The sequence below is a fragment of the Panulirus ornatus genome, chromosome 61, assembly GCF_036320965.1.
Source record: "Panulirus ornatus isolate Po-2019 chromosome 61, ASM3632096v1, whole genome shotgun sequence".
In the NCBI taxonomy this organism is placed as follows: Eukaryota; Metazoa; Arthropoda; class Malacostraca; order Decapoda; family Palinuridae; genus Panulirus; species Panulirus ornatus.
In genome coordinates, this window is record NC_092284.1 from 4,477,990 (window position 1) to 4,502,030 (window position 24,041).

Genomic DNA, 24,041 nt, shown 5'->3' on the forward strand with positions numbered 1-24,041 from the left:
ATTTTTTGAAAAGTACCTTTAAAGTTGGTCTACCAAAATCATTAGGAAATTTTTATGTCTCTCAGAAGAGTCATAGCAATTATTTCAAAATTCACTGGAGCAATCTGGGAAGGTACTTCCCTAAATGGTCACTACATCATTTGTTTGTCGAAAACTGAGACCATTTCACAGTATCAATTACAGATACAAATAGTATATTTTCCATCAAATACTGAACGTTAATATACATCTTGATGAGATGAGAGGTTACATTACATTTATTACTGCCAAAATTTCCCATGTTTCCATAAGCCAGAAACCAGTTTTGAAGATGATACAATATCACCAAATTGACTGCAATGGATTCCTTCATATGTGGAGTTTTCGTAAGATGGGCAGGGCTTTGAAAATGATGGAAACTATGGGGTAAAAATACTCAAACTCAACAGCAGACAGTGTAAGTTATGCATTCGTAACACATATGCTGAAATCAGGCAAACATTAAACAAATAGGAGGGATGCCTACAGTGTCCTGATGCAATTTCCTACTGTCCTTATGCTCTGCGCGAGGGCACTAGAAAAAAGACCATCTTGTCGACAGGTTACAAAATACATTCTCCTGGAACTTGTTTGGATTCTATAGACCTTCATTCAATTCATATGTTGATGTAGAGCAAATGTGGCAGAGATATGTGGAGTGCTGTGCATGTCTTTCGTTATACACACTAATATATTATTATACGTACATTCTTAAGTTCCTACATTTCAAAACATTATAGTATTGTTACTTAACCCCACATTTTCCCTATTCCATGTAACCCAACCACAAATGAGTCAATAACAAATAAGTTTTAAAGGGTAGTAAAACAAATTACCGCATTCTTCGCATCATTCCTTACAGTAGCAACAACTATTCCGTAACAAAAAAACAGTTATGAAACCTATAAAAGCAGCAATGCTAGACTTTTAACCTAACACATTATTCATTTGTTCATTAAACTGTAAAGCCCAAATTCATGTCCCAGAACTGTGACCGTCTTCTCTCGGCAAAAATTAATCAATATCAAAAGTGCATACCAAGGCTGAGCTAAACTAAACTATAAATAAACCAAACGTATGCTTGTCCCCTGCTCGGGAATGCATAGTTACTCAATGTGTCATCTGTATGTTGACATCTGATGCCATGCTGGCCTTGCAATCTCTTGAATATATGGTATATTCCTATTTAAATCTTAAATGAATATTGACAACTAAAGACGTTCGCTGAGGTCATCATAGGTTATGCTGTTTATCAAAGCGTACAACCTATTTCAACATTACTTAAAATCGCATTAACCTTGATATACTAGTCACACTCAATTTAGCATGTCGATAAAATACAGTACTCAAATACATGTTCCAAAACTGTTGTATTCTCTGAACTCTACGATCCCAACGTAAAGAAAAATCACGTATTAAAGGTAACAGCGACACAGAGCTAAGGTCATATTTCATTGTTATGATTTTATTAGTAGATAGAATAATACTGCTCCAAGTTTATCCATTCATTTAGAAAAAAAATAAACCTGAAGCAGTATTTATCGCCCCACAACCCTAATGTAAGTCACTCCTTTGGATCCAAGTGACCTGGAGTGGAACAATAAATATATACATATAGTCCCTTCTACAGCCATAAGTCTAGAATGCGTCTGTCATCAAGTGGTACATCATAAATCCTCCCCAAAAAATAAAAGATAAATTCATTCATAAATAAAGAGATGCTCCATAAACCATCATGTAAACACTCAGATACAATTATTAATACAATGGTATAGTCCTGGCTACCTTAGGATACTCCAAAGTCCTATATAACACCTCGAGAATTAAACACAAGCAATGATTTATATAGAAAAAATTTATATAATTTATCGGCAAAATAATTTACTAAGGCGAGGGTGACGGGCCAAGCCAGCCACCAGGTCTGGGCATCTCGCCTACAATTTTCCAATAATTCCTTCCATTTCCCAGTAATAAACGACAATAACCATGTCCTTCAAGGTCTACAGCACTCCTTTATCACCCAACCATATCATCAAACCATGACTGTTGTGAGGCCATTAATTTCAAGGGACCAAATTACTTTTATATCCTCCTCCGGGTAGCCATCCAGGCACAATTGAACCCCACAAACCTCTTCATTTCACCTCAACATGCGATCGACCCTACATTCAACAGTCTTCCTGCAATCCAAAGTGACTGTCCATAGTCTTAATTCAATGTACACACAAGGGATAAGGCCTTACTATCATCCATTATTGTGGGGGTTGTCACCAGCCGCCCAGGCGACCGACCCTTCCCTCACCAAGACGTCTCAACAACTGAGCGCATCTGAAGGCGGTTCATCTTTTTTAAAGAAATAAATATTTATCTATTTCATTCACGAATCCCTAAAATATAATGCTAGATTAGTTTTACTAATATGAATGTCAGAATAAAACTATCAATATACAAGTTGATGATGTTTAATATTAAATATTTTGTTTTATACAGTCATTGAGAGCAATGTCTTACAAGTTAAATTGATTCACCTATAACCTTAATTTTCTTTTCACTGAGATTCATATGTACATATATACATATTCAAAAACAGAAATACGGCTTCAATATTTCAATTCCACTACAAAAAAATAAACTTTGAAAATTCCGGAATTCAATTTCGAATGCTGAGGTGAATGGTTGTCTACCAACGCAGATCCCAATTGAGAAATTTATTATATAATTTAGCTAAAATAAACATTTCTCTACCCATTTTTAGTTCTGAGTATAGCCTTCTGGTCAGCCTCTACTGAGGACAAATAGGAAATCAACCACGACTTCTACATTTTGATACAAGAGCAACCAAAACAATATGGTGGGCATTGCTATATTAAAAAAAAAAAAAATGAGTCACCCCATGACAAACGTTTTCTTGGTCCCTTTTGCACGCACTATAATAATAAACTGCACAAAATAATTTTCCTTAGGGGGTAAAATACACGCGTGCGCCATAACTCAATATGCGTCTTACGGGAAATTTTAGCGTATAATATCCTGTTTAGTTTTATTTTCTTTATATGTAATATAGAGTCTCAACCTACAGCCGGCATTTCATAAGACTAGCTTTCAACCAGGCCAAAAATGGAAGGGTTTTGGCTGCGAGTTAATTTGTCTGGCACAAAACTCGACCCTCTATGTCTCAATTGCTAATTGGGTTGTCTTGCTGAGTACTTTAATTGGCTATTTGTCCCTTAAAGAACGGGAATTTTACTCTTTGTGGGACCCCCCCATCCCTTCGTTTTCTATAGTTTCATACAGTTTTACAATTGTTGAGTCTGCATTTATTCCATTCATCCTATGAAAGTGCTTCGCATATTTCCTCTTCTTTTTTTAACTCTACATCATCAACTTTCTTTAAGGCTTAAAAGTTGTGATCAAGTCACCACTTACTCTTCTTTCTTCCAAGGTGGGCACACTCGGAGCCTAATCCTTTCCAAATAATTTTGCTCTTTCATCTCTGTACTTTTCCTCTTAACCTCCTCTTATTTCATCCTTGTGCTTCTAAAGGTGCCGTGGTCAAACATGATAAACATATTTCTTCATCCATGAACTTAAATATGATTCTAATATTTCTAAGCATAAAGTTTGATTTCTTATTCATTCTCCTTAAGTGGGAGTCTGGCAATGGGTTGGGAACATTGTTAACTCCCAAGTCTCTTTTATACACATTTTCCTGTAGCTAATTTCCTGCTACATAATAAATCATATCAATGTTATTTTTCACTATGCCCCCATCCTCATTACATTTAACTGGATTGAACATCATCGATCATCTGTAAAACTACCTTGCAGTTTATCAGTCTCCTTGAAAGTTGATGCAATCCTCCACACTTTACGCTTTCCTCATGATCTATGCGTCATCTGCAAGCATATTCAGGTTTGACCTCTGGCAAGTCATACATGTACATAGATCAATAAGAACAATGGCCCCAGAGCAGAACTCTCAAGCACCCTGCTGGCGTCAACTCATTTTGAGAGTTCCTCGACATGAGTTCTTTGTTCCCTTCCTCTAAGGTTATCTTCAGTCCATTTTTGCAGCTTCTCTTATTAGTCTCAAATGCTCTCATTTGAGCAGTTTAGATCTGTGAACTTGTTTTGATTGTGTGAACATGTTTCTCATTCATATTTCAAAATGGGTCTTAGAATGGAGATATACAGCATTCTTTTACATTTCACTCCTTTTCATCTTTCAATTTAAGGTAATGCATACCGAAGTTTTTCTTTTTATTTCATACTGCTGTTGTTTTGTCCATTTTCTATTCACAAGCATCTGAAATTATTCACTTGTCCTACCTAGTAATCTTGTATGTTACACTCGTTTTACTAATAATCTTTATACGTTTTACTTTTACCGGTTTTCATGCCATCTGTATTCAAACAATCTGCTTTCATGAAACTCCAGTGCTAAAACCTCTCCTCATCTTTTTGGCACTCAAGAATTCATTATTCCACTAAACTGAAATACTATTGACATACAAAACTGCTTAAAATCTGATGGTCATTTTCTACAACTTATTTTCCTTTTACCATGACACATTTCCATCCTCACTTTCTTTGGGCTAAATAACATAGAAAGGATTCAGAAGTAAGTTTATGAAGCAAGCCTTGGAGGATTGAAAAAGGGTGCATATGTACAAAAAGTCTTTTCGAGAAATCCCATCTTTCCTGAGTAATTTCCAATTGTCATTAGCAACAACATGATAAAGATGAAAACAAGAATTCTAAAAAAAAAATTTTCAACCCTCCTCTCCCTGCCCTTTACATAACAATTTTCTTTCAGAATTTTTTCTATAACATATTGACTTATATTGACCATGCTAGTAAATATGAAAATAACAACCATTTTTTATCCAAAAAGAAGTCAAAGCAAACATAAACAAAACCATTCCCTTATCTCAAGATCCATTTTATTTTCTTTAAAATTACAGAACATATTTAAATTACTACTGTACACCAAAATGTGTATACATATTTTATAAAAAGGCATAAAATATACCCATTATAAAGAGATGACATTTCTGACCGAAATATCAACTATATATTTGGTTTTAAACCATATTCATCATGACATATGAGACAATACATATGTCATCATAAATGATGGGCTGAAATACCTACATCAATTACACAAAAATTGTACCAACAAAATTCAATATCTCTATCAATGCTGTGTAAACAATGTTTAACTTTTTGTTAAAGCCTAATTTTCATACAAAATTGTAGGCTTCTCTGGAATACAAAAACAATAACATCCAGCTATAAGATTCCAGATATTCTGTCCTGATTCAATGCACCCTTGACAATTGAAACTGTTGACCCTTGTTGCTAAATCTTATAAGAACAAATCTATACATAATCAATGAAGACAAAATTCATCACGGAAATCTTATTTTCTTATTGAATTTTTGCCATAGGGCTTGAGCGACAACTCATTAAATTTGTATCATAATGATGTTTAACCCTTTTGGTGTGAGATGCTTCTGCAGTAATCCAGTACTCCACTGAAACGCACTAGTTACGAAGACTCTGTTGCTGTCGTTACCCCCTTAAGGGAGTTCCAGCACGGAACATTCAAAAGAAATATAGAGGAGGTTAGCTGGAACATTCATAAGAAATATAGAGGATGTTGTACATGGAACAAAATTTAAACACAGTCGACCAATGACAACAGTGGTTCCCTCCTGATGACTGCATTTGTGTTGTACACATTTTTTCATTCCAGTGGGTAATGATACAGCTCCAGAAGGTAGTTTCTCGGGTAGGATTAGTTGTGGGACTTCACGGAACTTGCTTTTGTAGGTCCTGACATTCATTCAGTTTGTATAATGGCTCACTCTCTGTGAGAGATTTGCCATGTTCAATACACTTCTGAAAAAGCATCAGGGATGCACCGATGGAAGTTAATGTGATTGTATTCTGTAGATGTTCAACTGCATCTTATCATTCTTTCTTAAGTCTTTTCATCTACATATATGTTGCTGGCTTCTTTTCTTTCAGCCTGGGAACGGATGCATGCTTCAGCTACGATGTCCTCTACACATCACCGATTTCTTGGGTAAAGATTACTGAATGTAAGAATTTCACAGCCTTTTCTTTTCTGCTAAGAATACCAAAATCTTTGGTAGCTTCAATAATCCTTAAAAAATAACAACATAATAAAGAAATTTCAAGGGAATATACCATCAGCATCTGCTGCACTCATGACACATCTCTGCACAGAGATTCACTTCTTCAAGTCTTCAATCAACAATCTACAGTCATGTTCATATGTAACTTTATGCCACTAAAAGCAAAGTTAGAAATGGTGATTTTTCTTATCAATCCTGGAGAATTTACTGAAAATGCATGACATACCAAAGGGGTAAAGAAATCAATGCAATACCCTAGAGCAAGTATAAAACAAAGGACAACTATATTAAAGCCTAAAAGAACTTAGGGCCTATACCGAAGAGGTGGTGGGTTGAAATGCACAGGATGTCCAGGTCTAGAACCATGTAAAGACATTGGATGCATGTGTCTTGGACCCTGCAAAGAAACTGGACGCATTTCTCCAGAGCCCTGCATAGATACCGGACGTACCTGTCCAAGACCTTGCATAGGAACTGGATGCATTTGTCCAGCACCCTGCAAAGAAACTGGTCTCATTTGTCCTGAACCCTGTAGTGAAACTGGATGCACTTGTCCAGGACCCTGCATAGAAAGTGGACGCACTTGTCCAGAACTCTGCATGGAAACTGGATGCAATTGTCCAGGGCCTTGCAAAGAAACTGGAGGCATTTGTCCAGAACCTTGCATGTTGATTGGAGGCATCTGTCCAGAACCCTGCAGAGGTACTGGTTGCATTTGCCGAGAACCCTGCAAAGATCCTGGATGCATTGGTCCTGAACTCTGCAAAGAACTTGGATGCATCGGTCCTGAACCAGGCAAAGAACTTGGATGCATTGGTCCTGAATCAGGCAAAGAACCTGGACGTGCTGGTTCAGAATCCCGCAAAGAATCTTGATTCGCTGTTCCAGAACTTTGCAAAGAATCTTGATTCACAGGTCCAGGACCCTGCAAAGAACCTGAATGCACTGGTCTAGAGTTATGCAAGGAATCTCGATTCACTGGTCCAGAGCCCTCCAAAGAACCTGGACTCACTGGTTGAGAACCCTGCAAAGAATCTCGGTTCACTGGTTCCGCAGAATCCTGCTGAGAACCTGGTTGCACTGGTCCAGAATTCTGCAAAGAAACTGGGTGCATTTGTCCTGAACTCTGCGAAGAATGCGGACGTACTTGTTCAGAACCCTGCAAAGAAAACATGATAAAATTAATTCATATGCTTATATGTGCAATATAATGTTTGAGAGGTAAACATAAATATGTATATTTACTGTTGCTGAACTTATGAGTCCCTGAGGTTGTGATATGTAATCACTGTAAGTAGTTCTTTTACTCACATGACAGACAAACATGCAAAAAAGATTTAATCTTTCACAAATGTCAGTTGTTTGGGAGAAAAACAAATAGGCAATACAAATAAAGCAAATTAAAATAAATAATGGGAATAATGACTGAATCTATGGAAACTTTCAAGTCCAAAGTTACTTGATGAAATGTAACACTAATGGTACTAACAGTATTATATTTCCATGAGAAAATTTTTCTTACTCCAATTTATTTCAAAGTTCTTGTAATCACCTACTACAAAAGTTACCTGCCCTAAAATGACAAACATAAACTGTCAGAATATGCTGCCTTGTGCTAGGAACGAGCTTTGGCTGGTTACATAGCACTAGCAAACCTTTAACATAACTGATGCAGGTGCGTAAACGAACATAAATGATGTAAAACACATAGAAATACAATTCTTACACACAAAAGGATCTCAAATAAAGGAAAGAAAAAAGTCTGTTCTCGCATAAGGATTACCTGATGTCCACAAGAGGACCACACATTTGATAAAGCTTTATGAAAAGTACAAAAATAAATCCTAAACCAGTGTAATGATTTAGTAGCATATGAGCTATCATATAACTAGGTTGTAAGTGACTAAAAGAAAGATCCTCCTTCTCCTATGCAGTCAGCAAATATCAATGTGATACTCTGGAAACAACAAAATGATATTTCCATTGAAACATCGAGACAATGCTCTCATGCAGAGCTAACTCCTAATCTTTTTTTCCACACTTGATTGCCATTACCTGCATAAGCCGGGAAGCACCAGGAAAAGATGAAGCAAGGCCGCTTTCACTCATTCTCTAGCTGTCATGTGTAGTGCACTGAAACCAAAGCTCGTTATCCATATCCAGGCTCCACAGACCTTGCCATGGTTTCCTTAGGTCACTTCACATGACCTGATTCAGTCCACTGACAGTAACTTGATCCTTGTATACCACGTCGTTCCAATCCATGCACACATTTCACCCTCTTGCATGTTCAGACCCTGATCACTCAAAATCTTTTTCACTCCATTGTTCCATCTCCAGTTTGGTCTACCCCTTCTCCTTGTTCCCTCCACTTCTGACATAAATCCTTTATGTCAGCCGCTCTTCATTCATTCTCTCCATGTGTCCGAACCATTTAAACACATACTCTTCAGCTCTCTCAACAACGCTGTTTTTATTACCACACCTTTCTCTTATCCTTTTATAGTTTGCTCGATCAAACCATCCCACACCATACATTGTCCTCAAACATTTCATTTCCAATACCAATACAAAATTCTTACCTTTTCAGGTAATTTTCCCCCATTAAGAGTATGCCTACAAGCACTTTTAAAGCCCCAATCAATTTCTAATTTCTTTCCCTTTAACATTTTTCTTTCACCTGAGATGGCCTTGAATGAGGTATGTTATTTACCCATGCCATGTTGGTCAAAAAAATAAAAATACCAACATGCTCATCAATTATATAACTTCAGGATTCCTTTACAGGAGCTTCTGAAGATTCAAGACTGCAATACAATCAGCACCAGGGATATGAAGACCTCCTCTGTACTGAAAAAATCCTCGATAAGATTGTACTTCTTTTCATTCACTAATGATGATACACCCTCACTGAAGGTGACTTTTCAAGTGGGACATACCCACATACAAGCATACTGGTAATGCTGTTATGTCATATTTACCTGATATTAACTGATAATTTTTCCAAAGCTCTTATCAAATGTGCCCGACTGATATCAGGATGAGGGAAGAGGGTGGAGACAGAATGCCATAGGAAAGAGAAAATCATGATACGAGCAATAGTGAATAGTGGAACAATCGAAGCATGCACCTGCTCCATATGACAATACGAGGATCAAATGAAGCAGAATACACCAAAACAGTTGTAATCCACGGCTGGCTTACCAAAAAGCCAAACATCTTAACTCACAAACTGCGAGCAACACAAGAAAATGAAAACCTCACCAGACCAATCCGGTATACTCTCTATAAATACATAATCTTTGGAAGATAAATCTTTTAAAAAGAATATTACCCTATATATTACTTTTCCACAAAAAGGAACAGAGAAGGGGGCCAAATGAGGATATTCCCTCTAAGGCTCAGTCCTCTGTTCTTATCGCTACCTTCGCTAACGTGCGAAATGGCGAATATGTATGAAAAAAAATCCATTATGTTTGGTTCTAACTCTTGACATTTATGCACCTGTTGTTAAGAGCAGATATACATAAAACAACCTTTACTGATAACTGAAGATCATGACCACTTCCCACAAAAACAAAATAACCACAGACGTCACAAACATATGTGTGAAAACATACAATAACAGCAGGCAAATAACAAGGCCTTTTAATTAAAGGATTCAGATCATTCTCATGAATCAAAATGTAAAGGAAGGGCATCAGTCCCAGGCTAACAGGAAACACCATTCTCAAGTTGCTAAAGTATAATAGTGTCGAACACAAATGAAACTTACAGGTACTTCCATCTCTTCATTTGCCTTTTGAAGAGCTGCCAATGCCTGTAACTGATGAGCTTGCATGGATCGTAACTTAGAAGAGTTTCTTGAAGACTGGTGACTAGGCTTAGTATGAGATTCTTGATCATGTGCATCATTGTCTTCAGACCCCGAAGATATTTCCATGTCTGCTTCACCCTGATCAGGCTGAGCTTGTGCTTGGGATTCAGTCTTAGTGCTGGAGCCCAGTATCTGGTTAAGTACCATCTAGAACAGGGACCTTTATCAGTATGACCCAGTAGGACAAAAATCATCAGGCTTGACCTCTTCCCAAACCATCAATAGTATAAATCAAGAACACACAAGTATCATTTCTTAAGAAAAAGTCTGGTGTGCAAATTAAGATTTCTTTAAAAAAATAATCTCATTACACATTTAAGTTTATCGTGTGTAAATCTTAAATATGAATTGCTTTATGAAATCTTACTTTTCTGAAAACTAAACAAGTAATCGAGCATAAATGAAATAAGAAAATAAAGCTACTATTTTTCAGTATGCATCAAATGACATCAGCTTTCAGATACTTTTCTTTTTCCTACCACAGAATCCATCAGATAAGGTGCATTGTTACAAATCCAGGACGCTCAGGACTCAGGTGCTGCCACTCTTTTTCACAGTAACACCCTCCCCCTCATAAAACGGTTCCAGCAGTTGCGATTTTCATAAAATTTCCAGAGTTCTGAATCAAAGAACTTTTTCAAAAACCTATGACAGAGTTTTGAATTAAAGAACTTTTTCAAACACCTATGACAGAGTTTTGAATCAAAGAACTTTATCAAAAACCTATGATAGCAAAGTCCAGTAGACAGGGCCCAATGAATGTAGAACTCCCTCTCCACACAGTGCAAATAGATAACTGTAAATAGGCGATTAAGTACAGAAATCTCAAGAGGTCACCCAAATACTTGTATCATCAGAGTAAAAGTGTATCTGCTCACAAACAGTCTAATAAAGTCATCCAAATACCTGTATCAACAGAATATACGTGAGTCTCCTCAATCACATTTCCTCATCCAATTCACAAATATCCAGTTTTCAGTATGTTCAAGTGAAATAAGGACTTCCACACTTATCAGACTGCTTCTATTTTCTAAACTTGCACACTAAGTTGATTCATGAAGAAAGACCAATATCTATTTCAAAACATAACGCAATGCTAGTGAACAGTCAGAAATCATACAAAGTGCAAGAAAAGAATGGGAAAGAAACAAACGTAGGTTGTAAAAACCGAAAACCTCTCTGAGGCAGTATCCCACAAACATGAGACATCCTGCAAGAAATCTCCAAGAAAATCAGTGTCGGAAACTTCCAAACCTTAATTTTTTCCAGTGAGGAAGTCTCTGCAAACAATTCATTCATGTCTGTGACAGCTCCCTCATCTCAGGCACTGTCCTTGGCCAATCAGTGACTGCCACCGGAATAAACTCATCAACCTGTTCACTTCTAGCAGTTCAATATATCACAATTTGCAAAGCATGGACATCAAGCCAAAAGCAGTCACAACTGGTAAAAAGTTTTTCTTTAAAAGAGAGAGAGAGAAAGAGTGGAGGGGTTAAGGAAACCTTGAAAATATGCTTGCATGACATCTCCTTACAAAGAAAAGGTTTTTCAATTTTCAAATCCATCATTTCTCTGCTCTGAAATACGGTATGTGAAGCAACCAGGGTAAACCATGGAAAGATCTGTGGGACCTGGTTGTGGATAGGAAGCTGTGGTTTCTGGTACATAACATGTGACAGCTAGAGAATGGATGTGAGCGGATGTGGCCTTTCTTCGTCTGTTCCTTGTGCTCCCTTGCTAAAGTGGGAAACAGCGATCAAGTACGAAATTACATACAGCTCTGTTTCAAGAATTGTCTTATGTTGGAAGGAAGATAATTTTACAAAATCTTAGAGATATGAGTATGCAGACAGCATCATGAGTCTAGTTAGACAATAATCAAATAGTCCAACATTTAATACATTAAAAAAAAAAAAATGACAGCAATCAAGCAACTTACCTGCGGGTAATTTTGTGGCGTATTAATCTCTGCTAGGTTGCTTTGTAAGATACTGCTGAGAGAGTTTTGTGCTGAAGCTGGTTCCTTCTGTGTTCGACTCAACTCAGAGCTAGCCCCTCCTTGCTGTGTAGAGCTCTTAAGAGCTTTCAATATGTTAAATTTGATCTCTGCCTCCTCAATCAACTGTGGGATTAGTCAATGTTATCAAATATATATCCAAAATACAAACACACACATATACACATATATATATGTATTAAAACTTTCTAAAAGTATGAATAAAAGAAGTCAAACGAAGATTTATTCTAAAAAATTCAGGGTATGTTTCTTCTTTTCTAATAATGGACGAGATGGCATGGACAACTAAATGCCCTAACCATAGCCAACTAATATGTGCTTCCTATACCTAACTTACCTATTACTTCCATACCCCAAGTCCCCTCTATTGTCTACAGAGATCCTACAGCACTCAGGAAGCTGTCCTTAACCATCAGGTGGGACCACAGGTCATTAAGTATAGTGATACTGTCTTTGTCTATAAGGGGAGAATGTACGGCAATAGTGATTACGATGCTGGAGAGATGAATGGTGTCCAGAGCATGAATGAAAAAATATGATTCTATGTCTGGGGAGTGTGGTTTCAGATGGGTGTATGTCTGGTGGGGTGGCTCTGACACTACGTTGGGAGAGGAGTTATTTAGTACTCGTCAGGTCATTTCAGAATGTATGTGCTTTCAATTAATATCTTGATCGGGTGAGAAGATCTGTTTGTATAGGTTGCTAAAGTGTGAAGCAAGGGTTTCTATTTGAGGGCTGATGATTAGTTACGGAGTGCTTCAGCAGGGAAAGGTTTGGTGCAGTTGCAAAAAACTGTGTTGAGCATTTTGAGTGGGACTGTATTGGGAGGATAATTATGTCACTGTGTAGGCGTTAAGTGTTTATGGTTGCTACGCAGTCAATGACTGTTCTGAGCACTCTACTTGGTGTGGTTTGCGAGCTCTGTTATATTTGCTTATGAAAGAAGGGGCAAACAAACAAGTGAAGCACAATGTAAGGTGGAGCAAAGAACTGTTCGTATGGGGCACTATAGGATTCTTTTTTCTTGTCCAAATCTGATACCTGTAAGTGTTATTTATTCATCTATTTGCAAATACCCTTGGATCTCTTCCTGAAAGGGTCCTAGTGTCATCCCAGGACCTCTTTCCTGGGGCTCCAGTAGTCCAAGGATATACTTCATTCATCAGGAAGTTCTGTGATGAGTCTGTGCCCTGTTTCGCCAACCGATAACAATACAGCCTCACTAAAGGTGACTTTTTACTTACAGCATAACCTTAAGCATGTGTAATCAAATAACACCCCATTCTGTGTTACGTGTATAGATATCACTAAACTGAAGGTGGAAGGATGGAGTGGAAAAGGTTTAGAGAGCTCAAGACCTGAACATATAGGAGGGGGTACGGCAGGCACAGGACAGAATTAATTGGAGTGATGTGATATACTGGGGGCAACATGCTGTCAAGGGTCTGAACCAAGGCATATTCAGCAGTCAAGAAAATTGACGAAAAGGTCAGTGGGGACTGGGTGTAGATGTGGTCTGTAGTTTTGGTACATCACAAAAGATGGATAAAAAAGTGGATGTGGGCAAATAAGCCCATGTCTTCCTCTGCTCCTGGTGCTACCTCACTAAAGCAAAAAATGACAAACATGAAAAAAAATGTACAAACATAAACCAGAGCTCCCTATCCACTACCAGGCCTTAGAACCCATTCCTCCCTGTGTATTACACTGCTCCAATCTGCTCTGTTCCATGCACATTTTACACATTCCATTATGTTCAAGCCCTGAAGACTTCTGGCATCTTTCACTCCATCCTTCCTTCTCATCCTTGGTCTCCCCTTTCACCTTGTTCCTTCCAGGAACTTCTGACACATATACTCCTTTTGTTAGCCTCTCCACATGTCAAAATCATTTCACTACCCTCGTGAGTTCTCTCAACCATAGTGTTCAGCACTGAAACTGTAAAGGAAACAGAAAGAAGTGTGTCAGCAAGAAATGAACTAACTGAAAATGAACCTGCAAGTGCTAATAATAAAATTCTAAAGAATTAGCAAAACTGATACAATATCCTAACTATGACAGTAAACTTAAAGTTGAGGAGATAATAAGCAAAACTGTTAATGCACACAGTTTTAGGAAATTAACATAGATTCAGGAGGCAATTAAAAAGAATTGCATCAATGAGTACACTATGAATACCAAGACAGGTGTAATAAATATGTCAAAAACTTGGACTAACAAGTAAGTGAAAAGAGAGGCAAATCTGGAACAATATATAAAACATTCACGGCAGATAGAATCTTATTCAGACAAAGAGATGCAACAATATATGTCCCTACAATGCTAGAGAAGAAGCAGAAAATGAAAATAAGCCAAAATAAATGTGTATTACTTATAGTGAGCATCCCATCCTTTAACAAAATAAACCTAGTAGCACACAGACCACCAAACACTAAATCAAATGACTTAATGATATATTAACGAAAGATGATGAAATGCTGAGGAGATTGGAGAAACTGGATCAGATAATTATATGGGATGGTGATTTTAACTTCCGTTTTACTGAGTAGCAGGAAAAAGAGGTATACCATGAATATACATAAAGATAAAAGAACAATGAATGAGGAGATGAAAGAGAACAGTCTTAATGAGGAGATGAAAGAGAACAGTCTTAAAGACTAATCAAATGCCATGAATCAGCCTTGTACAGATAAACCACAGACCTGCAAGAGGGAAGAATAAGATACATCTTACTTTTACAAAGGACATGGCACTGTTTTCAGATACTGAAGTGAATGATACAAGTCTATCAAATTTTTTTCTTTTTCTTTTTTTTTTTATACTTTGTCGGTCTCCCGCGTTTGCGAGGTAGCGCAAATTACAAAATCATAAAAATCACTGTAGTGCAAAAAATGGAAAAAAATAAAAGTGAACGTGATACAGCAATAGGAGACAACAGCAAGCTGATTGACACAAGCGTTCACCGAGGTCCATTAACAGGATTTGGGATAAAATTCTAAACAAGAACTTCAGAGGCAATAACTTTGTAGCAAATACAAGATACTATGAGAAAATAAGGACAAAAAATCATTGAGCTTGTACAAAAAAAAAAAAAAGCACGAAATGGAAGACAAGAGAAAGAAAATGGATTCTTTTTCCATAAAGATAATCAGCATCATATTATGAGAAAATAAGGACAAAAAATCAGTGAGTTTGTACAAAAGAAAAGCATGAAATGGAAGACAAGAGAAAGAAAACAGACTCTTTCTTCCCAGTCTAACATGGACAATAAAGATAATCTGCATTATCAAACTAAAGCCTGACATTTACTATCATTACATTTTCTGCTATAATTCTCCCCTTAATGTGATCTTTGAGGAAAATAAAAAGAATCTCCTCTATGGTCTTTCACTTCTTGAAATCATCATAAGATTAGGACATTAAAAGTTCAGTGAACATATATCAAGAGAAAAAGTACATTAGATTCACTGCGGTAATGTCATTTATTAAGTACCATCTTAATGAAACTCACAACAACACAATTAGCAGATCCCTTCATCTGGTGAAATTCCTTGACAGATTTCAGAAGTGAAGAAACAACATCTGTGGCAAGTCGTGCCTCTTCATCATTCTTCACTGAGCATTCACCCTAAAAGAAAATAAATAATAAATATATCTAAAAAAAATTACATGCCAATGTGGAAAAGAATGAAGGTCCTGAGATCCTAACTTTTGGTATACCAATAAATTCATATCTAATCAGCTTCATTCTTTTCCCTGATATTTCAGCACACTTTCTTTTGTATATCCTAAATTTAGTTTTCTCTCCTGAAAATTCTAGATCTCTACATGTCTACTCATATTTCACAAGGAATCCACTCCTACTCTCTGAATATTTACACTCATATTCCAATCGTTTCTACGAAGAACACTTCTTACTTCATTAACTATATTACAAATCTCCAAAGAATTTTCATCACAAGCAGACACAGTAGTGTATACTTGCTTTCATCTCCTTCACACTTTTTGAAAATAGTCTTCTATTCTTACTTATAACCACAATGAAAAGTAGGTTACATCAGAAAGAAAAGAATGCTCTGCTGTCTAATCTTAAAAATCATAAAATTATTAGTAAGGGCCTATAATCCCAATAATATAGCAAAGATAGCTAGGATGCAAATGCTTCTTAATACAATAAACGCTGGCACATATTCAAGGATAAATATTTAAACTCAGTCTTCAAACCCCAGCCAATGACTTCACCAAAGCTAAAGGCTGGAAAACCGACATTAAGCCTTGAATCCCTTAACAGAGTTTATTGTCCACACCTATGACCTGCTCCTTATTTTCCCATGTTAAATAAAGGCTTTCCCATCCTTACAGAACGAGACCCTAATGATATAAAAGTAAACCCAACCATCAAAGTCCATGAAGAAGTTGTTGTGTCATCAGTACTACTGTTAACACTTAACACAGTTGCCACCAGGAATGTTTTATCATGCTTTCCTTCTACTTTATATACCTCACTATCACAGGAATTAGTACATATGTGTGAAAGAAAGAAGAAAAACATGTGAGTGAGAATACCCTGACATACCTTTATGTAAGGGTTGAGCAGTTATGGGTTACAGAGCAGATATTCACAGATGAATGGGAACAGACCCTACAGTTTTATTAGAACAAGTATAGAACAAATAAAGTGACCTTATAATGACATCCATTTCTTGTATCAGTTTGCTGTGACAAAAATTTTCCCAGTTCATTGGTTACATACCAGTTTCTGGATGAGCGTTCCAGTTGACCCATCAGAGATATTTTCCTGGGATATTGTTGGTGGAGGAGCAGGTAAGGAAGTTTTCTTCTCTGAAGGTGCAGTAGGAGGTGGACTTCGGCGCCCGTAGCGGCTGAAGTTGTTTTGAGCTTGACGGTTCACTTCACTCCTAAAAATTATAAATTTTTCTCGTTACATGGAATGAATATGCGAGAAGTGCCTTATCAAACTTATATGAATAACAAAGAATTCTGCACTAAAACTCAAGACAATATGAATTCAAGATGTCAAAAATTAATCACAGGACTTATGAAATGGGTGGCAAGGTCAGAAACATAGTTCGTAATGGGTTTGGGATTACCTCACTGATAATGCCTGATTAATGACAGGAGACTGTGTATCCCTCAAGGTTCATTTTTCATGAAGTGGGAACAAATGAAAGTACTTACAGCACATAAAGCAACCAGAGGGTCATGTGAGCCTGTATCATTTACCTGGCTATGAATAGCCTATCTGTGCTTTCACTAAAAGCTCCAAATTTTCCCTCTCCCCTCCAACAACCTAACATTTTGTTCTACAATCTTTTGAAGTTTTTCTGATAAAATTCTTTTCTTTAAATGCCCTTTAGATTTTTTAAGTATTTTTTGCTTTTGCACTGATTACTCATCCATTTATACTCTTCCTCCATAAAACACAAAAATCTATTTCAAAATTAAGAGGCAAGATATCAAAAAACAAAACCCATGAATTCTTTAAAGTATCAAAGCGTTAAATAACAAAATCTTATTACTATACTTAAAGCTGCAATTGTAAAATGCCATTTTTCAGTATCTTAATTTTTCTATTGAACTGACATCAGATTGGAACCATGTTCAATGCAGATTAGAAAGAACTTTCAATAAAATCATAAAATAATGAATCTCTATGCCCACATGGAATCAGTGCAAACAGTCCTCTTAACTTGATACAACAGCTACCAATGAGAGAAGACATGCTTATACTGACCGCCTTTCATACGGCTTATCAACAAACGGTCGCCTCTCACCGGATGGACTCTCTCTCCTAGTGTATCCTCCTGAAATAATGAAAATACCAGTTGAATACAATATCAAATAGGGAAATATAATACACACAAGTAAGAAAATGAACGCAAGATGCGCTGGTTATATAATATATAACTAAGTGGACCAGATGGCATTCCTCCTTGACTTCTCAAGGGATAAGTCTCAATACTTATAATCATAACTTGTGCCTGTGCCTGCTCATCTATTTTGTCTACAAACCTGAGCTTTCCTTCATTTTGGAGCATATCTACTGGTACAGCCTATTCAAGAAAAGGCCAACTGTTTTAGCCCCTCCATGGAGAATATGAGCTATCACAAGAAACCAAAAGTGCTTGAACTATAAAGTCTGGAGAGAAGCAAGAATTGCATGTAAATGCTTAGCAGGTAACAGAAGGCGCAAAAAATAAATGTTTCAACTCTGAAAGCCTCTCAAGAAGGAAGAGACAAAACTATTGAATCAAATGAGAAGTTATTCCGGTAAACATACTAAAAAGATACTGGATGAACTTATATAAATGTCCAGCAAGGACGCTTGAAAGATAATTCAAGAAACATGCATGGACTGACTGCAGAAACATTTAGAAGACTACATTTATGGCTGAAGTTAGTCCCAGATGAAGCTAAAATTGATGATTGTATCAGAGGAATGGCTAACGATAGAAACAGCATTATACAATAAGCAAGATATGCACAGCAGCCTTGACTCTCTGGCAAAATCTTATCACAGTCACTCATAAGTTGGCGAGTACTTCTACAGTATTCACCAACACTATTTCCAAAATCTCTAACTCTCTCAACTTTCATTTCATTAAACGTTTGAGTCCTAAACTAGAACTATTTTTGGATTTCACCCAGCTTAAGGTTTATGGGAAAAAATGGACAGAAATGCCAAGCAACATAAATGGCACATATGAAAGTCAGTGACGTGCAACAGGCAACAAAAAATTTACTGTAAACATGGTACAATATTTCATATACTCCCACATGTATCAAAACCTCGAGGGGTAAATTCATTAAGACCTACTTTCACTTATGAAAACATTGTGTTTATGAGGTGTGGCACTTCCATTTCCAAATTTGTTCTCTAATTAATCTGTTCTTATTCCTTAATAATACTACAGTTCTTCAAATTTCTATCCTGTCTCCAACATTCTTCAATTTTGGCATGAACTAGCACTAAGATGGTGATGTACATAACTGTTCAGTACAGTTCTGTGACTTGGACACACCTCAATAGTTTTACTTATTGTACACCTACAGACAAATCTCCCTTCCAAAACATTTTAAGACTCCTTCGCCTAAACAAAAACTTGAAAAATATTCAATACTTTGTAAAACCTTTTTCCTATATTACCTCAATTATCGAGTTAATACTAAACTACAGTGGTATATAAAGGTATGTACTCATGCCAAGATTAAACGAAATACATTTCAAAAATCTATCCGACAGAAGAGTGCACAGGGATAACATCTTACCTTTATCAAGTCCTCCTCCTAAACTTGGTGGTATTTGTTTGAAATTCTTGTTCTGTGAATCCAATCTCCTTTCATATCCTGGATGATCTCCCCTAAGAAGACACGATGCATTCAATAACGATGATCAGAGATGCAAAAAGGTTTGCAGTGGAGAATCATAGGCAACAGATGTAAATATATAATAACATACTGACTAAATTTTTGGAGTTTAATCAGCACAAAGAATACTATATTTCTAAATGAAAACCATGATTATCAGCAATCTATTATCTGAAATTCCTAATTTCATATTCATTGGTTGGGAAGTCAAGAACAAGCAGGTGCAAACATTATCAATATGTTCACATTCTCTACTTGTGTCCAGATTTACCAAGTAAGGGATGTCTTCAAAACTTCTAGATTAATTCATAACAATACCTATAACAAGAAGTGTATATCAGTGAAAAAAAATCTTACAACTCAAAATATACCTCTTTTGAAGAAGATCAACAATCATTCCATTAACAACCTTTTCTGAAATACACCCAACTTTCATTCCTTGACTTACTATATCCATCTATTTCTTTCTCATTCTAACATTCAACCATACAGTCACAGATCATAAATATATTATCTCCCAAACCTTCTACATACCAAGGCCAGGCTTTCCATTTATGCACTCTCTCATATAAAAACCTTCATAAGGAAGACCTCTCAAATTTTCATGCTCATTACTTCCTACTACACCATGTGTATTGCCCACATCTACTGTTTTCAATTATAACCTAACCAAATTATAGTTTTCATAGTTCGTCAGATAAAGAAGCAGAACATAAACATAATGCAGACTCCTAAAAACCACTATACTTAACTTTTTCCCATCACTTATGCTCCATGAACAACTCCAACTTTTTTCTTTCAACATCTTTCTACTAAGCTTTTTCTTCCCTTCCACCATGCATAACAATAGTCACTTTCTTTACTCAATATGGAAGGAAAAAAAAATATCACCTCCTTTCAACTCTCACTCAAGCATATTAACTCTCTATGCCAAATTGCTTCACCTGCCTTTGGAGGGTAGCATTAGGAACGCATGAACAATGGGGTTATGTTCGAACATCTCTCTAAATGTCAAGTATAATGCACTGATACCATTGCCAACCATTAGCAACCAAGCCCCACAGACTATTCCATGATTTACTTGACTGCTTCATATGTCTTGGTTTATCCCAATGCCAGCACATTGCACCCCATATACCAAAATGACCCAGTTCCTTCTATCCTGTGTATGCGTCTTGCCCACCTGAAAGCTCTAGCCCCCAAGGCTCCAAAGTCTCCTTCACTCCCTCCTTTCAACTCCTTCTTGGTCATCCCATTACCCTTGCTCTTACCATTTCACACACAGATCCTCTTAGTCTGTGGTTTTATCTCTCATCCTCTCCATACGACTAAAAAAAAAAATGGCATCCATAGCAGCAAGCTGTTCGAGACATCCTTATGGACTAGGCTCAGGTGACATATAAATCTAAATTTAAAAAAAAGAGCAAAATCTTTACATCATATGTAAAAAGAAAACAAAAAAAAGGCAAACCATACAATGACAAGGTGAGCTACAGACAGCAAATAAGAAAAATAGCCAATAGAAAGTAGTAAAGCAGTAAAGAGAAACAGAAAAGATAAGAAAATTTCCAGAATTCATTAAAGCATTTGAATTTAAGTAAAAAAAATTATCTCTATTCATTATTTGTTGGTGCATCTCCAACTTGATTACTGTATTCAAGTTTGATCACCCTACTTGAAAAAAGACTTGGGGAGAATGGAGGGAGTATATCGGTGAACTGATGATTCCCAGACTGAAAAACAAATCCTAAGAGAGCTGGCTATATATAACTTAAAATATTCAGCTAAGAAAAGAGAAGGCTAAGAGAATGTTCAGCTTAGAAGAGATAGGGTTAAGAGATGATCAGATTGACGAACTCAAAAGTATCTATCTATAGCTCTGATGTCCATTCCCTTTAGGAACTCCCATCACGGGGGTAGCCATAGAGGTGAAGAACAAAGGCTGTGAAAATACGCTATTTGAGAGGTACATGTGGTATGACAAGATGGAATGAAAAAAAAAATGAATGGGTGTATGAGAAATTTGGTAAGTGCAGGGAATGCAAAAGGAATGCATTAAGAGATGGTAGGGTGGGTGAAACATAATACTTTGAGGTGGGCTGGGCATAAGGAGGGAATGCAAAATAGGAAGTTTACAAGGAGAGAGTATGATAGTATGATTAAAAGGGTTGATGTGAGATGAAGACCACCTATGACATTGGGAAATAGAGTGGAAGAGTACTGGAAGGAGACAAATTCTGAATGGATACTAGATATGATGTATGCAACGAGGGCAAATCTTTCCTTTTCAATCTCCTTCCACTTCAATCTTTTATTTTCCCTAAACTTTTCACTCATCTTTCTTCTAAAATCTTCACCTACTCTTTCTCTGCTTCCCTTAAATATGTGTAACGCTTGATATAAATGAATCCAGCAGGTATAAGAGAGAAAAATGCACAGAAAATACAATGTGCTGCAGCTCAGTAATTCTCACTAATATCAACAAATATAAGAGCCATCTTTTGACTGGACAGATGCAAAAAAAATGTGGCAATATGAGCAGCTGGTCAAAAGCAGATGCGTTTATAAAAGCTCAAGTGCAGTCTACGCAAAGGTCCCATATGTAAACTGTCTCTACAACACAGGTGAATATATCTTTTTTTCCAATGATGAGAGTGTCCTATGATGAAAGTGAAGAAGGTGGGACTCTGGGAGGTATCAACTAATTTTTCCACACTGCATAATATCACGGTTCCTTCGTATGGATTTGCTGTATATGCATTTTACTACTGACAAATTCCTGCTGAGCAGGGGAAGGGTGTATACATTTTCTAAAGCCACTTGAAGGGTGTTCCAACTTTTACGCCTCATCACCTCACTCACTGATACATCTGTGTTCTCTGCTTATCAAATTCTCAGTAATGCAACTACTCTATTCACCTCCCTTGAAATATCTTCCTCAATACCTATTCTGCACTCTCCCAATCTCACCTCATTCCGCAGAAATTATATCTATTATCACAAATAAAAAAAAAAATAACAAGGAAACATGAGTTACCAGACTGGTTAGTTATGGCAGCATATAATGGTGCAACCTAATTAACTGACATGTTTTCTCAGTTCTACAACTAACCTTTCAGATTTTTCCTCTGCTTCTATACCTTTTCATATTTCCTCTTTCTTCTCATTTTCTCTCTCTCTTCCTATCTCTACTACCTTCCCTTCTCACAGGTATTCATGTGTACCTGTAAACAGGCTGACGAAGCCCTCATTCTTTTAATAACTTTTGCCTCTTGCTAGAACCAAAAGATTACCGCTTCATCTACCCAACAGCTGAACCATCCAGAGTTCTTGCCTATGCAATGCATTTCCTACAGTTAGGTCTTTGATGCTTTAGAGAATGGAGGTGACTGAAGCATGAATGCTTTTCCAGATTATTCACATGGATATTGGTAGGAAGCGTTAGGAATTTTCCTCTACATGCTACCCTGTTTTTTTAATGGAGGAAAGAGGTGACCCGATAACAACTGACAGATTGTACCTAAATGCTGGTGGTGGTTGGAGACATCCATGAGGTGGGCCTGGTCTAACTCCATCTTGATTTATTGGAGCATTAAGCATTGGCCCTGGTCCTTGTATAGGGCCAGGTCCTTGTATAGTTCCAGGTACCTGTACAGGTACAGGTCCCAGCAAAGATCCAGATCCCTGCAAAGATCCAGGACCTTGTATAGGCCCTGGTCCTTGCATACGACCAGGTCCTTGTATAGGTCCAGGTCCAGGTCCTTGCAAAGGTCCACATCCTTGTACAGGTCCAGGTCCCTGCAAAGGCCCACGTCCTTGTATGGGCCCAGGTCCTTGTAAAGGCCCAAGTCCTTGTATAGGCCCAGGTCCCTGTACTGGCCCAGGTCCCTGTAAAGGCCCAGGTCCTTGTAAAGGCCCAGGTCCCTGTATAGAACCAGGTCCAAGTAAAGGCCCAGGTCCTTGTAGAGGCCCAGGTCCTTGTAAAGGCCCAGGTCCTTGCATAGGTCCAGGTCCTTGTATAGAACCAGGTCCTTGTATTTGTCCGACATTGCCAATAATTCCTGCAAAATCAAAACGTTTCTTGGCACCACACAAATAATCACTTATAATTAAGCAATCTATCAAAAGCTAACTAACTGTTTTACAATACATAATTTGTACAGATTAAACTTATTTAAACTTTGGACTTTTCTGACTTGTAACCAAAACTATTCTATCAACCTTAACACCATCCCCAATTTCCATGGGTTCGATTAAGGTCATACAAATTCTCATTCATACAATCACATCCTCAATTTACATTTCCAGGGCGTTTAAGTGAAAAATATCTTCCATGTGAAATATCAGAACATCTCACTTTTCACAATGCATATGACACTGATTAATCAAATACAAGCACAGCCTTTGTCTAAACTAACACTGAACAAAATGTTTCCACATCATGTGATCACAAAACACTTCTCTGGGATTTTCACCTGAAATATCTCTAAACCTATATCTATCAAAAGCTAACTAACTGTTTTACAATACATAATTTGTACAGATTAAACTTATTTAAACTTTGGACTTTTCTGAC

At 37.0% G+C, this 24,041-nt stretch overlaps 2 protein-coding genes across 8 annotated transcripts in view; both read right to left on the bottom strand.

Moving 5' to 3' along the window:
* Positions 1-2,356, bottom strand: part of LOC139767523 (uncharacterized) — a 63,406-nt gene extending 61,050 nt beyond the window's left edge. For all 4 annotated transcript variants that reach the window (XM_071696973.1, XM_071696972.1, XM_071696971.1 and 1 more), the window contains exon 1: positions 2,262-2,356. In XM_071696973.1, coding sequence (XP_071553074.1) covers positions 2,262-2,271 — 10 coding nt within the window. In that variant the 5' untranslated portion in view covers positions 2,272-2,356. The remainder of the gene's footprint in view (positions 1-2,261) is intronic.
* A 2,588-nt stretch (positions 2,357-4,944) lies between these two features.
* LOC139767522 (uncharacterized) overlaps positions 4,945-24,041 on the bottom strand; it is a 52,824-nt gene continuing 33,727 nt past the window's right edge. For 2 of the 4 annotated variants that reach the window (XM_071696966.1, XM_071696965.1), the window contains exons 8-15: positions 22,986-23,526; positions 19,367-19,458; positions 17,832-17,901; positions 16,830-16,995; positions 15,588-15,704; positions 11,999-12,181; positions 9,958-10,206; positions 4,945-7,341 (exon numbers count right to left, since the gene is read on the bottom strand). In XM_071696966.1, the coding sequence (XP_071553067.1) occupies positions 6,487-7,341; positions 9,958-10,206; positions 11,999-12,181; positions 15,588-15,704; positions 16,830-16,995; positions 17,832-17,901; positions 19,367-19,458; positions 22,986-23,526 (2,273 nt within the window). In that variant the 3' untranslated portion in view covers positions 4,945-6,486. The remainder of the gene's footprint in view (positions 7,342-9,957; positions 10,207-11,998; positions 12,182-15,587; positions 15,705-16,829; positions 16,996-17,831; positions 17,902-19,366; positions 19,459-22,985; positions 23,527-24,041) is intronic. The other 2 variants (XM_071696968.1, XM_071696967.1) reach the window with 1 other exon arrangement.